Source organism: Salmo trutta, chromosome 7 (assembly GCF_901001165.1).
Source record: "Salmo trutta chromosome 7, fSalTru1.1, whole genome shotgun sequence".
NCBI lineage: Eukaryota > Metazoa > Chordata > Actinopteri > Salmoniformes > Salmonidae > Salmo > Salmo trutta.
In genome coordinates, this window is record NC_042963.1 from 33,004,175 (window position 1) to 33,021,121 (window position 16,947).

Here is a 16,947-nt window from a genome sequence, read left to right on the forward strand (position 1 = left end):
AGATGGAACCATAGAGTAATGCAAATTAAGAGGGGTGAGATAGAAGTTGTGATGGAAATGTAGTCTGAAAAAGATGATATTGAAGGATGGAGGGAAGGTGGGAGAGAGAATGTGGTTTGAATGGAATGTTCCCCTGTTAGCTGTAGTTTAGAGTCGATGTAGTATACGTCTGATAATTGGTTCCCAAAAGTTTTCTTGAAACAACAGAGGCTAATGTTTATTCCAGACAGAATCTGAGACAGCAGCTTTCAGCAGGGTTCTGTTCTCTCCCCATGAGAAGGACAGTTGACTTGTGTTTCTCCTCCCCTTCCATCCCCTCTTCTCTCCTCCCTCTCTCCTCCCCTTCCATCCCCTCTTCTCTCCTCCCTCTCTCCTCCCCTTCCATCCCCTCTTCTCTCCTCCCTCTCTCCTCCCCTTCCATCCCCTCTTCTCTCCTCCCTCTCTCCTCCTCCAGGTGGCCATTATAGCAGGAAACTTTGATCTGGCTGAAATCATCAAGATCCACAAAGTGTCAGACGTTGGTGAGTAGACTACAGTACATGCCATGGGTATGTGGCTAACAGTAGGTGGTCACTGGACTCTAATGAATGAATCTAGACTGAATTACCCTGACTGATCTCCCATAGTGGTGTCAGAGGGTTAGAGAGCCCTCAGCAAAGTGACTGAAGCACTCGGACTGTAGCCATTGTAATCACCCAGTCAGTAATGATTCCTGATCATGTGCACTTTCTCTGTGTAATTCAGTGTACTGGGTGTCAATCTGCTATGTGTGAATAGTCTGCCATCTAGTGTTTGAAGAAGAGAATATACCAGATTCCTAATTTAATGTAGTGAGATGTTTTCCTAACTCAATAGCCTCGGCAGTGCCTTAGGCATAAAGGCATACATTGTCATGTTGATTAGGCCAGAAACATGTTGTGTGTTCCTCTCCCAGTGCCTTTCAGGGAGACCCCCTCCTACACCAACCGTAGACGTGTGTTGGTGGGAGGACTGCCCTCGCCCCGCTCCCTGCTGCGCTCGGCTAGCGACAACAACCTCAATGGGGACAGCAGTCAAGGTCTGGGTCAAGGTCTGGGGCAGGCTCACGGTCGACAGGGTCAGTCTCCTGTCCCCTCTCTGAGAAGCCTCCCTGCACTGGGACAACACCAACAACATGCCAGCCTGGGGGAGGTGAGAGACACAGAGAGAGACAGAGAGAGAGAGACAGAGAGAGAGAGACAGAGACAGAGTGTGTGTGTGTTTGCATGGGAGTGCGTGCCTGCCTGCGTGTGTGTGACAGAGATTTATGGGATGTGTGTGTAACAGACTGTGTATGACTGTGTGTGTGTTATATTCCAGACTCGTCATGGAGAGATGCCAGACAGCAGTCTCCAGAGCACAGGCAGCTCTCGCTCCTCCCACTCCCGCTCTCCCTCACTACACAGTCATCTGCATGAGGGCGATCAGGGCATCAGGAAGACACACGGACACCCTCTAGGACACGTCCCCCGAGGACGGCTCAGGTGAGACAGACAATCAATCATATATTTAATATACTGCTCCCTTGGGGGACAATGAACTGTTCTGGGTTTGATCTGAAAGGAAAGCTCCTCCTCTCTTCTCCTTGTCATTGTCTCTCCAGTGTGGGATAAATTGAGCAGATTACTAATGCTGAGGTTCCTAACCATTTTATTGTGATCATGTGTCAGTCGTACTGACTCAGTACATGATTAACACATATAGAATACTGTATGTGTGCATGCGTTTCTGCAAGTGCGTGTGTGTGCGTTTATGTGTGTGTGTGTGTGTGCGTGCGTGCGTGCGTGCGTGCGTGTGTGTGTGTGTGTGCTTATTCTCCAGAAGCGGCAGCAGTTTGATGTCTGACATGGGAATTACAGACACGACCATAGCCCCTTTGTAATACCCTACTGTCACTTCACTCCATCCGTCACACATGCTGCTACTCAGACCTCTTTCTCTCTCTCTCTCTCTCTCTCTCTCTCTCTCTCTCTCTTCGTCCCACCCTTCCCTTTGTTTCAAGAAGGCCACAGTAGTAAAGCAGAATCAGTGTGTTGAACATGACACCCTGTTGGTAGAGGTAGTGTAGCTTGCCTGTGTTTGAATGTACTACGGTCTCCACAAAGAGGTATAGTTACCTTCATTTTCAGTACATATGAGATGCTTACTGAGACTCCCGTGTCAGTAGTAGTTAGACTGAGGGAGGTACAGAAGGAGGGATAAAGAAAGGCACAGATAGAGGAAGGTAGAGGTCATTTCCCTGATGTGTCCTGTCCTAGATGCCTGTCTGTTCTTTTCTTTGATTTTTTTGCTGTAATTAGTCATGTTTATCTGTGTAAGAATTGACAGGTCTGGAAATTATGGATGTTATTGACACAACAGTAAAGGCCTGAGGACATCTGAGAGAGAGAGAGATGGTCCTCAAATGGCATGGTGCAGGGAAAACATTAGCGATACATTTATACCTAATCTTCACCCCTCCTTCCTTGTTTCCCTCCCTTCTTCTTTCCTTCCTTCACTACTCCTTTCCCTCCCTCTTGTTGGCTACTACTGGTCTCCCTCTCTCTCTCTCAGTCCCCCTCCCTGCGCCATCTTTCCATCTCTCTCTCTCTCCATCTCTCGCTCTGTGAACGTCTGTCCACCCGGTGGTAGCTCCAGGGGCATTCTGGGTACCAGGGAAGTGGGAAATTAGTTTGGCCGGCAGTGGCCCGCCCCTACGGCCAACACAACGACTTCCTGTGGAACATGCCATCACTTCCTCTCACACCAGAGTGGGCGGTGCTGTAAGGAGTCTAACACTTTTGCCAGGGGGCATCTGGGAATGGTGGAATGGTTGGGAAAAGGTTGGAATTTAGATGCATGAAACGGTTGTATGTCACAATGTGAGTGAGTTATCTATACCATTGAAAACCAAGATGACACCAATGATTTCCTTGGAGGTTGGTAAGGTAATAGGCCCCTTTCCTGTTTCCCTCTGCTTTCTCCATCTGTCCCCTATTCATTTTCTTTCGTTCTCTTTCTCACCTTTCTTTTTACCTTTCCCTCTCTTTCTCACATCCTCTCTTTCATCCCTTATCCCCTGTCACTTCCTGTCCTCCCTCTTTCTCCTCCGACTCCTCTGTCTCTATCTATCTCCCTCTCTCTCTCATCCCTCGTCCTCCCTGTATTAGTCACACTAGAGGCTGCTGGGGGGAAATTATCCATGGTTTCTTACTGCTGCCAAAAGGCTGAGAGAAAGAAATAGACAGCGAAAGCGGGATAGAGAGAAAGTGTGTGAGAGAGAAAGGGAAAGAGAGAGAGAGAGAGTGAGGTGAAGAAAGAGAGATAATCTCTTGAGTCCAGCTTAGAGAATCCACATTAAAGGAGGACATGGCGGAATCGATCCGAACGCATCATAGTCTGCATCATCAAAAGGTGACACAGTTCAGACAGCATTGAGCCGTTTGGCTGCTAATCCCCCCACTTTGGGACACAGTTTGGATGCACGCACGCACGCACGCACACACACACACACACACACACACACACACACACACACACACACACACACACACACACACACACACACACACACACACACATTAGTGAGATAAGATGTACTCTCCCCAGGAGGACATTTAGTCCTGTATAATCAATGGCTGCTGTATTTCAGTGGTTAAGATAAATCAGCGATGATACAGATCTATGTTGTACATACATTAAAACACAAACAACTTTATCTTCATTTGGTGACCGTGACACTGTATCATTTAACACTACTGTCAGTCATCCTAAGATGTTGTCACTGTTTATAACATCTGTAATGTCAACCTTATTATAAAAGAGGGTTAAAAAAAGTTAGCGAAATATTTTGTACATACGGTTATTTGTGCAGCCAGGTCACCCGTGACACAAGTCAGTACTCGATGTCCATTCATGTCTGAGAATGTCGGGAGATGACATGGAAACCGGCCACTAGGGGCAACACTGAGTGGTGTTACCTTCAAGTAAGTAGGGCATTGTGGACAGGGATGGCGGAGGGGTGTAGGCATCTGCCTCTGGTGACAAAGGTTGCATGTTAGAATCCAGGATATAAAGTTGTTTTTGAGGTTTTAGTTTTCAGCCTATCCCAAACCTTAACCCTTACCTTAACCATTCTGAGTTAATGCCTAAACTTAACCTTAAACACTTCAAAACTTAATGTTTGCAGCAACTTCTGCATTTAATATTTGAGAAACATGCATGAACGTCTAATTCTGATGTGAGACTGTTAGAGCTAGTTGGTTTGTATCAATAACATAGTCAATGTGGATACCTGATATGATGTAATAGTTTGTTTTTTATTTCTCCATTTTAATCTGAGGTAGATGTTTGCATGAGGTATTGATCCATCTGTTTGGGGTTTAGTCAGTGTCAATGTGCTTTAGAGTTGTTGTGTCTACTTAGCATCTGCAGCTAGCTGCTTTCACAGATACAATGATCTCCTGAACACAACTCTAATGTTCTCTTTTACCAGTAGATTACCACACAATGTCATAACCATGGCTATTCACATGCATGCAGTGATGAGGAAGAGAGAGGTGCTGAGATAGAGAGAAAACAATGGTATAATATCTTTGTTCAGGTGCAGCTATGCAGAGAGAAAGATGGAGAGAAAGAGCTGGTCATTAGGATGCAGAGTCTGATGATACTTATGATTGTATTTTATAATGGGATGAACCAACCTTATGGAGGGAAACCTATTTGTGTGAGTGCCATTTGCACGAGAAGGGTGATGGTTACAGAAGCAGTGTCCTAAGAAAAAGGGGAATGTTGTCTTGCACAATAAGGAACATGTTATATAGGAAGAGATGGAAGGAAAGAGAGATGGAACAAAGTCGGGAGTGAGGGAGGGACAGAGAAACGGCTGAGAGCCTTGTAGTTGTTCATTTTATTTATTTAAACGGTGTGTCTGAAGGTGTGTTTTACAGTAATGTATTTATAAATGTGTCTAAAAGGTAGTTAAAGCGCCAGTCATTCATCCTGCAGTTAATTTAGATCAATAGTGTTGTTCCTGCATGTCCCTCACCCCCTCTTACACACACACACACCCCCTCTTACGCACACACACACACACACACACACACACACACACACACACACACACAGATAGGTGGGCCGTTGTGGAAAGTGTAAACACAGGCCATTAAAGGGGAGGACAGTTGGAGATCAATCTAGAGTCTACAGGAACCAACACACACACACACAAACACCACCAGCACCAACCCCCACATACTCCAGCCCAGCTGCAAGGAACAATCAGAGGATCTGCCACCACAGAGGTCAGACCATCTTACGTACCTTTACAGCACTGTGTGTATGTGTGTGTTTCTCTGTGTGTATGTGTGAGTTTCTCTGTGTGTATGTGTGTGTTTCTCTGTGTGTATGTGTGTGTTTCTCTGTGTGTATGTGTGAGTTTCTCTGTGTGTATGTGTGTGTTTCTCTGTGTGTATGTGTGTGTTTCTCTGTGTGTATGTGTGAGTTTCTCTGTGTGTATGTGTGTGTTTCTCTGTGTGTATGTGTGAGTTTCTCTCTCTGTGTGTGTGTGTGTGTGTGTGTGTGTGTGTGTGTGTGTGTGTGTGTGTGTGTGTGTGTGTGCGTGCGTGCGTGCGTGCGTGCGTGCGTGCGAGAGAGTGTCAAGGGTTGGAACCGGTTCAGGGAACAGAAAAGAAACCTGGAAAATAACAAAATTACTTGAGGAACAGAACCCAAACTGGAAACAAAAGTAATCTATATTGTTCCAGAACAGAATAGTTTTTTTAAAAGCATGGGAACCGGTTAATAGCGTTATTTTACATTCCAGGCATTTCTTTTCTAGTCCCACAAAAATAGCAATAAAGTGCATATGCAAAGCACTCAGAAACGTATTCCAGTGTCTGCCTGCCAGCTGGAAACCTTTTCCAGTGGGTGTGCGTGTGTTTGTAGGATACCTGCTCCTCCCCTTTGAAGCATAGGTTACTGTAGCCTACTGAAGACGTTACAAGGATGATTCAGAAATTAGGGAGAGATGTTTAAAAGAATGGATTCACTTTTTCAATGGTAGTTAATGATACTATAGTTATCACGTTTCTCATTGGATTTCTTAACTACAAAAAAGTAAGACATGTTTTTATCTGCACATACAAGCTTTTTAGCTAGCTAGCTGTTTAAACCAACTCGGAAATTCAAAGACATTCAAAGTTCCTAGGTAGAAGCCTCTCCTCCGTAGGTATAGTTCTGTGGGCCTAATTCAGATAATGCATGTCATAATAAGATGCCCAGCGCGTCAAGGCAAGCTTCGTCCTCCATCCTCTCTCGCTCTTTCCTCAGCCGCAAAATTTCAGTTGTATCTCACGCCCTACACTGTCTCTAGCAGCACAGTGTGTGTGTGTTTGTCTTTCTTTATGTTTAAACCATGCTGTTACAGCAAAATACTATTTGCTCTTAACGACTTTTCTATACAGATTAAATCACTTACCCACTCCACAGCAAGCTGCTCTATCCACACTGATTGGTGAAGTCATTTAATGTCGTGCAGAAAAGAACGATATAAACTAGTACTTTTTGTTGAGTTCAAACCGGTTCAGAACTTTATTTTGCTGGAACAGAAGGAAGAAATAGTGGTTCTATTCAGAACTAAATGATTGGAAAATAATTTCAGTTCCAACCCCCAGTTTGAGTGTGAGTCTGAGTGTAAGTAAACATGTCACTGTTAGTCTACACCTGTTGTTTATGAAGCATGTGACAAATAACATTTGATTTGATTTGTGTGTGCATTTTTGTATAACATGGATGGTCCAGACCAGCTTGCAGCAGCATTTAGCGATGTAGTTGAATTGCCTGTAATAAATGAATGTGAATGCACATCCGTTTAGCTACTGGCTTAATTAGGTGTGGAAGCCAAGTTATAGCAGCAGCTCTATTTCCTTGTTTACCCAGCCCGTTCTGTCCTCTTTTAGCCTCATCCCTCTCTTTATCTTATTCTGCCTGTACCCCTGTCTCTCCGGCACACTTTAGCTTCTTCTTTCATCTCTCTCCTTTCCCTCGCTCTTCCTCCCATTATCCCCAACCTGTCTCTCTCTCTCTCCTCTTTTCTCCCTCCATCTCTCTGCTCTGCTCTGCTCTGCCCTCCCTCCCTCCACCCCTCCACCACTCCATTTTACTCTGTGTCGTATTCAGTGTCCTGGGCTCGGTCATTAACATGCGGCAGGCAGCCACCCCAGCCTCTCCTCTCCACTCTCTCTCTCCTCTCTCTCCTCCTCTCCTCTCTCCTCCTCTCCCTCCGCTCAGTCCCGAGGTAATTGGAAAACCGTCAGCAAGCCGCTGCTTCGAAGGAGAGTGAGAAGGGTACAGGGAGAGAGAGGGAGAGAAAAGGGGAGAGAAGCGAGGAAGCGGGAAAGATGGAGAGAGGAGAATGAATGAATAAAGGGTTACGAGTGATTGATACGACACAGAGACAGAAAGGGAGAGACAGGAAGAAGGGAAAGAGAGAAAGGGAGAGGGGAGGGGTAGATATAGAGGGGTTTTCACACAGACACGTCACATGATACCCACAATGTACACACGTATGTAAACAAAGTTACACAGACAAACACACATAAACACACAGATGCAAGATAAAAACATTGATTCATGAATCACTGTATTCATGATTTTGCAAGACCAAAGATAAAGCAGAGAGGAGAGAAGGAGGGAGGGAGGAGAAACGCAGCTGTAAGAAGGATTGGAGGGTGAGTGTTGAGGACACAGACAAACAGGTAGCAGTATGATACAGGGTGGTGCTCACACACACACACACACACACACACACACACACACACACACACACACACACACACACACAGCTGCAGCAGTAGGGATGAATGAATACCAGGAGAACCTCTGCTTCGGCTCTATTAGAATTCACCAGACGCCTCCCTCAGAGAAATGGAGGGAAGGTAGAGAGAGAGAGACAGAGAGATGGAGGGAAGGTAGAGAGAGAGAGACAGAGAGATGGAGGGAAGGTAGAGAGAGAGAGACAGAGAGATGGAGGGAAGGTAGAGAGAGAGAGACAGAGAGATGGAGGGAAGGTAGAGAGAGAGAGACAGAGAGATGGGGCAGAAAGGGGGAGAGAGAAAAGGTGTTTCAAGGCGATTCAAGGAAGGTAGATTGCCAGCAACAATTAAGCCAGCAACAACCCACCCCCACCCCATCACACACCAACCTGCCCCGGGGAGCAGTGGCGCATGCACACACACAGGCAGACAGGCAGGAGGAGATCAATGGTGCTGTGGGGCGTGTGTGTGTATGTCGGCACACTGTGTTCGCGACAAGCTGTTGCTAGCGTATGTTGTTCTAGTGGAGGTGTAGTGTTCGCAGTAACGGAGGGGGCAGCCTGCTTGTGTGTTGGGTAGAATGCTCGGAGAGAGCTGTGTAAGTGTGTGTGAGCCGTCAGAGGGGAGGGGAGACGCCAAGTGCAGTAGTGGTAGCAGCAGCAGGGTTAGCAGCAGCGTCGTCGCCAGTGTGTATGCGTGTGTGAGTGTGTGTGAGCGGGCGCGTGTGTGTGAGGGGTGGAGGGGAGTGGAGAGGGACTCCCAGGAGAAGGAGTCTTGGTCGGGGAGCAGAGCCAGCCTCTCTCCCTCTCCTCCACGGCAGGACCTAGACCTCCAGAGCCAGGGGAGTAGGTGGGATCTGAAACTCAGCCTGGAGCACTGGAGGCTGTAAAGACGCGGGGATCTCTTCCACTCTCTGGAGGGCTGTTCGGTCAGAGTGGGAGCTCAGGATATGTGTGACCCAAGGGGACTGCCAGACGGATCTGAGCGACAAAGACGGGAACGATTCCGTTACTGTTAACCGTTAACACTACTTCTCCTGCCTCGGAGATAACCGAGAGGAGAGGAAAAGAGGGGTGGAGGGAGGGGGACAGGGGGATTTTGTGTTTGCTGTAATGGAATAAGAGGAAGAACAACAGAGAGAAGGATTTAGAGAAGGAGGGGAGGAGGCGTGACCTCTCATCCCATGACTTTCCCTCAAGGTTTGCTTTGGGACCGTTGACCACTCGGACAGACTTATCTAACTGGTCACTGTGACAACCGTCAGGTTGTTGCTGTGTTACTGTCCCCTTGGCCACCGACCATGTCGGTAACCACCGGCTTCGGCTACCAGCTGCCTGGCATTACCACGGTAACCTATGTTTTTGTTTACAGCCCGGGTACGGTGCAGCGGGACCCCAGTCCCCCCACCCACACCCCTCCTGCCATTGCCGGTGCCAGCGGGCCCAAGCGGAAACTCTACAGCGCCGTACCAGGACGTACCTTCATCGTGGTCAAACCGTACACACCACAGGGCGAGGGAGAGATCCAGCTGAACCGTGGAGAGCGAGTGAAAGGTTAGTACACTATGACTGTTCATAAAGTGGTTATAATGACCTGTAATGACCTAGTATGACCACTTTTCACATGTGTTTCATTAAACTCTAGGGGTCTCAGATGTAGGAAGGAATTTAGAATGATAAAACGGACATATCTCATTTTAGGAAACCAACAAATCTTACTCTTGCATTGGGAACACAAACGTTTATTCTTTCTATAAAATAATGTGAAAAACTATATGCTGAGTAAGTCTGGCTCTAGTCTCTAGTCATAGACAAGGTCAGACATCACACGAGTGTGATTCACCAAACCACTTCCACTACTCTTGTCACAGGTGTATGTAGGTAAATGGATGTGACAGAAGCTGTGTTTAACAGTAGAGGTACTACATTTACATTTACATTTAAGTCATTTAGCAGACGCTCTTATCCAGAGGTACTACAGCGCTAAAAGGATGGGTCATCCATACATTATACTTACATGACATGGATAAAGGTCACTCCACTGCTCTCATTCTGTTCATGCCTCTGTAATGTCACTTCACCACTGGAGAGTGGTACATTTGTTATCTAATGCATCTGAAGTGCTTTTAAAGTCAGTCTTTCTTCATCAGCGTTGTCATGGCTGTCTATGTATTCTGCAGCTCCTAGTCCTAATGGTGCTGTAGTCACAGTGTGGTGTGTGTGTTCTCTTCTCCATCCATGCCTCACTCCAGACTATGACTCTAATGACGTAGAAGGTAAAACGCCACAACATTTTTCAACATTACTGTCACCCCGTCTCTCTCTCTACCAATCTCCTCCATATCCAAACCCAGACCTCTTGTTCCCCAAACAACTGTAGTGTTTGGTTGTTGATTGAGGAGGGAGTGGTGTGTGTACAGTTGGTGTGTGTATTCTACATAAGTTGCTGCCTTTAAGTGCATGGCCTCTATTGTCCAATCCCAAATTGATGCCTAGCCCTTAACCCATATGCACATTTGATAGGATTTGATAGGATTTGATAGGTGTAACCAATATTGTAATAGCTCCGCTGGATTTTGTTACCATATTGTTTATGTAGCAGATGAGGATCTGTGAAACTCACTCCTCAGCCTGAAGTGTCTCCACTTACACTACCGAATAGCTAGCTTCTCGGTGGCACGACTGGGTAAGATGCTTCAGGAGGGCGGTCACATGTGTTGGCGAGGCAGAGGTCCTGGGTTTGAGTCTCGGTATGAGCTGAATTGGAGGAAGCAGTGCTCACCAAGCAAGCAGTGTGATGTAATTTACATCTATCAAAGCCTTCCAGATATCCACAAGTACATAGGGGTTAGGGGTTGAATACAGTTTGGGCAAGAGCATACACCTTGTACTCCCTCCTCAGAGTGATTCTTCTTCCTGTGTGCAACGTAGTTTATCTTCACTCTTCTACACATCCCTATAGGGTGAAATGTGTTCACTGATTTTACTCTCCTACAGTCTCTTAGACAGACACCCACAACCACCACTCCCCGAAAGCCACAGACACCGCACTTACCTCCCTACCTCCCGTCCTGGTATATGGTGTGAGACACTCCCACCCCTAGACTGTCTGTTTGATGTTGATGCAAACTGTTGTTGTTTATGACACCCAGGCAGATGTTGTGGAAAACAACACAGTGTGGTGAGTACTATGAATAGAGGACCTCAGGGACCCAGTCTGATAATAATGACATTGACATGATGAGTAAATCCCTTCTCCCACCTTAATAACTTTCCATCTCTGTTGAACACACATACACAATTAAATGCATTCACCTTATGCTATTTTCAAGGTTATTCACATGGACACAAACCTGAGAAATCATACTGTACATTATATTGAGAATGCAGTCAACAGTACTGTTACACACCAGTCCTGCAGTGGCAAGGCTATGTGAATTTGAATGACAATACATGACACTGTGTGTAGCATATGCTCTCAACTGTTACAGTCAGTACATGTGGCTCATGCTGGAATTGAACCCACAACCTTGGAGTTGCCGCACCACGCTCCAGCCAACTGAGCCATCTGGCAGTGTTGCATAATAATGACCAGCATGGCTCTAACTGTACACTCTTAGAAAAAAGGGTTCCGATAGGGTTTTTCGGCTGTCGCCATAGGAGAACCCTTTTGGTTCCAAGGAGACCACTTTTTGATTCCACCCTTTTGGGTTCCATGTATTCTGAAAAAATCTATAGTTACAGTTCATATAAGGAATTCAATAAATGTAAATAAATTTGCCCCTAATCTATAGATTTCACATGACTGGACAAGGGTACAGCCTGCGAGGGCAAAATATTTTCTTCACTCTTCAATTTTGCTAGTCTCCACCTGGTCTTGTTGCTGCTAGCCTGTAGTGACCAGTCCACCTCACATTGCATAGAGGGATGTTGTGACTAGAGGCCAGTCTCTGTGGATGGATGGTCTCCACTTTGATTCATAATACATTCCATCTCATCTGCATTCATGAATGGATGAGTTGCTAATAGTTACAGGCCTCATTTACACTGGGGAAAGAGAGGATGAGAAAAGAGGAGAGGAAAAGACAGGAAGCTTCTCTACCGTGCTATATTCCTGGGGAGAGAAGGTTGGCAGATGCCAGAGCACATGTTCAGTTTCAGTGTGAAGGTATGCCATTGAAGGATAGGGATACTCTCCCCCACCCCCTTTGTAAGAATAAAGAAGGTTGTCTTCTACCTTTTACACTGTAAGAGTACTATTCACTTTAAACATCAATGCCCTACTTTAACCAGCTTTATCTGTAACAGCTGTTATTTCAAGTGCCTGGTTTTGTAGATTGGTGTCCCTGACTTACTTTGTTGTTGAACCTCCATTTACTCACTCACATCTCTCCTCCCTTTCATCATCCCCCTATCCTTCTCTTGTCACTCTCTCATCCCTTCATCCTGTGACAACAGAGGAACACCTGTATGAGTCCCTGAGATTGGGTAAAACCAACAGGCCTGCATGCTAACTCGCCTCTCATAGCCCACTGTGTGTTTGGTAGCATAGCTAGTTAGCCTTCCCCCTGAGGATTAGCATTGTGGCTAGGCTAACCCTGTTAGTTGTTTGGTATGTCGGGTGAGCTGTGAATTGGTTTTGTAGCCTTTAGACCAGGGCTGATATAAAACAGATAGTATAGATTAACATGGTCTTGTCGTACTCTCTGTCCTGTAGAGAATGGTGTTTCTCAGGGATCAGAAGGTAAACACAGCTGTGCAACTCTACGGCCTCAAGGCATTTTTACTGTACAATAGAAACTCTTAAGAGACGGTTTCCCAGACACAGATTAAGCTTTGTCCTGCACTAAAAAACTATTTAAATGTCTTGATCAATCCTGGAAACTGGTGCTTAGTGTTTAGGCGTAGTGGCAGAGGGTATAGTCATGGTTAGCACTGTGTAGTAGTTGGTATAAGGGCCTGTTGTAGTTTTGACTCTGTTTAAGTACATGACCAGTTGTGTACATCTTTCACTGTAATATGTGCATAGTTACACCAAATCTATTTTTGACGCTTTCGATGTCTTTCACCTGTTGTCAGTCTTTCACATGTAATATATCTTTCCTCAAAATGCTGTGTAGCTGACTCCCAATCTGATGAAGAAGAGCAAGGTAAATTCTATTCCTTCTCTCGTCTGTACTTTAGTCTACAGAAGGATAGTGGAAATAGCCCACAGATGCATAGTCTATTGTAGTATCCATATATGTGAGTGTACCTCCACAGACACCCCAAGACTCTCTGTGACCACTGTTGGACCACAAACCCAGCAAACAGTCATCTGATATGTGTGTGTGTGTGTGTGTGTGTGTGTGTGTGTGTGTGTGTGTGTGTGTGTGTGTGTGTGTGTGTGTGTGTGTGTGTGTGTGTGTGTGTGTGTGTGTGTGGAGCCTAAATCAATATGTGTTGATGAAGAGAGGTGTCTGGATGTGTGTGTTGGTGGGGGATGGAGTAGGGTGTCTGTTTATGTCTTGAACCATTGGATATGTTAGAGTTGACAATCCCCCAGGGGCCTTCCTTTCCCTCTACCTCTCAGTAATCAGATAGCATCACCAGGATGGACACATCTCTATAGGCCACTTGCTGTCATCATGGAAACGAACAGAGACGCTTTCCCTGTAAACTGTTCAAGCCACTAGACCACACACACACACTCACACGCACACACTCACACATGCACAAACACATGCACTCTAACACACACCGCGGTAACACACACACAACAACTAAACACACAAAGTACATCCTGCAACATAACCCATTACATTACAGGCTATTCTACCTAAACAAACGCACGGACACACACACACACACACACACACACACACACACACACACACACACACACACACACACACACACACACACACACACACCTCTCCTCTGCACACCATTGTAAATCTTCTAGACAGCTGGGAAAATGAAACCGACCAAATAACGTTGAGATTAGACATTCACAAACATGATTAATGGTCTCAGGCTGCGCCCAGTGTGTGTGGAATATTAACACTGCTGTGGCCAGTGGCGGATACCTGGAGCGCGTGCACGCACACACGCACATATACATTCACATGCAAGCACACAAGCCAGTAGACACACGTACATGGTCAAAAGACAGGCATTACTAATGATCTCAAGGGGAATGCAGGGTGATTTAACCATTACTGCAGTTATACAAGACCAGGCTCAAACCTTCCACTGGTGCTAATGCTTGGTAAACCTGGACTCTTCATGGCTCAGGGCTAATGCTTGGTAAACCTGGACTCTTCATGGCTCAGGGCTAATACTTGGTAAACCTTGACTCTTTCTGGCTCAAGGCTAATACTTGGTAAACCTGGAGCCTTCATTGCTCAGGGCTTCTCTAGCGTGCTGGCACAGAGGCCCAAATCTGTCTGTCTGTGTGTGTCTGTGTGTTGTTAGCCTAGAACTGAGTGCTGTAATGGGCTCTCAGATAAGCACAATAGATCATTGGAATGCAGCATTGTGACAATGCACACACAGACACTCACACACACACACACAGCGTTATATTCCAATTTTGAAGACACAGATGTAGCTGTTTCTGAGACCAGAATGCATCTGTCCGTAACTAAGCAACAGGTGCTGAACACACTAACACAACACAGATGTAGCATATTGTTGTCCTTTAAAATTAAATACTCAATTTTCATGAATAATAAAAGCAAATGTATAGGTTAAATCCTACCATTTAAAAAAACTGACAAAAAAACACAAAATTATCCTTCTCTGGAGTGTAATTTGAATTGTATAACCTCAAAGGTCACTTATAGCTCTGCTTTTTTTAAATGTTGTTTTTGGGACATTGAATGGCCAGAATGCATTCAGATTGTAGTGGGTAGTGTATTTTCAAGTATGTTCTCAAAAAAATGTAGCCCATTGCAGTTTATACATTTTATACGTGTGTGTGTGTTTTTCATCTGAAACCTGGGTTTTGACAACCACCATATCAGATTGCTCTGAAAGCATTCCTGCAACATTATGTTTTTGAAATAGAATTTAATCTCTGAGAAAGTAAGCTAATTGATTGCATCCAAATTGGCCATTTTAATTGATAGTATTCGTATAATATTCAATAAATATAGTACCAATGAGTTAGACATGAGGAATCTAGTGGTCAGAACCTGGTAATATGTATGGATGTATGATGGGACATAAACATAATAACTTCAATAACACATTTCTTTGAACAGGGGGAAGAAAACATTGCCAAATTCACTGAGAATGCATTACATAGGATGAAGAAACAATACTCCAAGCCGCAGCTCCATCCTACTTGGCAGACATAGAGAACTGATACTGTATATGGGTTGTTGAGGTTCGTGGGTGGCTTTTGATCATTTCTTTGTCTTACTCATTGTTAGAAAAAGGTCAATTTGAGTATAACCAATTAGCTTAATTTCTCAGGGATCAAATTATACTTCGACAAAATAATGTTGCAGGAATGCTAATCTTATCTGTTTCTAACTACAGAAACAATTTTCAGAAAAATCTGAGATAGTGGGTGTCATGGCTTGCTGAAATGACATGGAATGACTCACCTATCACATACACAGTGAGTGACGGCTACACAGTTCACACTCCCTCTCTAACACAGTTGTAAAATAGGAATTATTTCAGCCTACATTATGATACCTGAGAAGGGGGTGGCAGGCAATAGGGATCGGGGAATTTGTGGAAAAAAAAGGTACTGGGTGCGAGGTCATAGTGACCTTTGGGGATAAAGTTTATTAAGACCGTATTAAGACTCATATGTGTGTGTGTGCGTTGATATTTGTTGGGTCAGTGGCCTGGGGGAAGGACGAGAGTGTCACAGCTGACCTCTCTCTGTCCAATCAGAGACGCAGCAGGTAGCAAAAACCCTCCCACACACACTTGCACCCTGCTGACCACACCATCTGTCCCTCTATCACACTCACACACACACACACGCACGCACGCACACACACACACACACACGCACGCACGCACGCACACACACACACACACACACACACACACACACACACAAAGCTAATCGGTATAAATGAAGATGAACATTACATCAGGAACAGAAGTGTAAGCACCCTGACATTCCTGACAGGATTACTCTATAGCCATCACGTACTGTGTGTGTGTGTGTGTGTGTGTGTGTGTGTGTGTGTGTGTGTGTGTGTGTGTGTGTGTGTGTGTGTGTGTGTGTGTGTCTTTCCTTGCGTGTTTGTGTGTCAAATCATATCAAATTAAATCTGATTGGTCACATACACATATTTAGCAGATGTTATTATGGGTGTAATGAAATACTTGTGTTCTTAGCTCCAACAGTGCAGTAATATCTAACAATTCACAACAATACACACAAATCTAAAAGTAAAATAATGGAATTAACAAATATATACAGTTGAAGTCGGAAGTTTACATACAACTTAGCCAAATACATATATACTCAGATTTTCACAATTCCTGACATTTAATCCTAGTAAAAATGAGCTGTCTTAGGTCAGTCAGGATCACCACTTTATTTTAAGAATGTGAAATGTCATAATAATAAAATCACATTCCCAGTGGGTCAGAAGTTTACATACACTCAATTAGTATTTGGTAGCATTGCCTTTAAATTGTTTAACTTGGGTCAAACGTTTCGGGTAGCCTTCCACAAGCTTCCCCACAATAAGTTGGGTGAATTTTGGCCCATTCCTCCTGACAGAGCTGGTGTAACTGAGTCAGGTTTGTAGGCTTCCTTTTTCAGTTCTGCCTACACATTTTCTATAGGATTGAGGTCAGGGCTTTGTGATGGCCACTCCAATACCTTGACTTTGTTGTCCTTAAGCCATTTTGCCACAACTTTGGAAGTATGCTTGGGGTCATTGTCCATTTGGAAGACCCATTTGCAACCAATCTTTAACTTCCTGACTGATGTCTTGTCACGTCCTGACCAGAAAAGGGGTCATTTTGTTATCGTTGTTTAATATTTTTGATGTGTTCACGTTTTTTTCCAAATAAATAGGGAAGATGAGCATTCACGTACCCGCTGCGTTTTGGTCACCTTTTTAAGATGCACCTGACAGAACTACCCACCAAACGAGGACCAAGCAGCGGAGGAAGGA

General features: G+C 44.9%; 1 protein-coding gene across 2 annotated transcripts in view; it reads left to right on the forward strand.

Annotated features, from left to right (window-relative positions):
* shank3a (SH3 and multiple ankyrin repeat domains 3a) overlaps positions 1-16,947 on the forward strand; it is a 383,230-nt gene that overhangs the window by 290,979 nt on the left and 75,304 nt on the right. For both annotated transcript variants that reach the window (XM_029758638.1, XM_029758640.1), the window contains 5 exons: positions 455-521; positions 935-1,170; positions 1,339-1,502; positions 9,180-9,361; positions 10,060-10,083. In XM_029758638.1, coding sequence (XP_029614498.1) covers positions 455-521; positions 935-1,170; positions 1,339-1,502; positions 9,180-9,361; positions 10,060-10,083 — 673 coding nt within the window. The remainder of the gene's footprint in view (positions 1-454; positions 522-934; positions 1,171-1,338; positions 1,503-9,179; positions 9,362-10,059; positions 10,084-16,947) is intronic.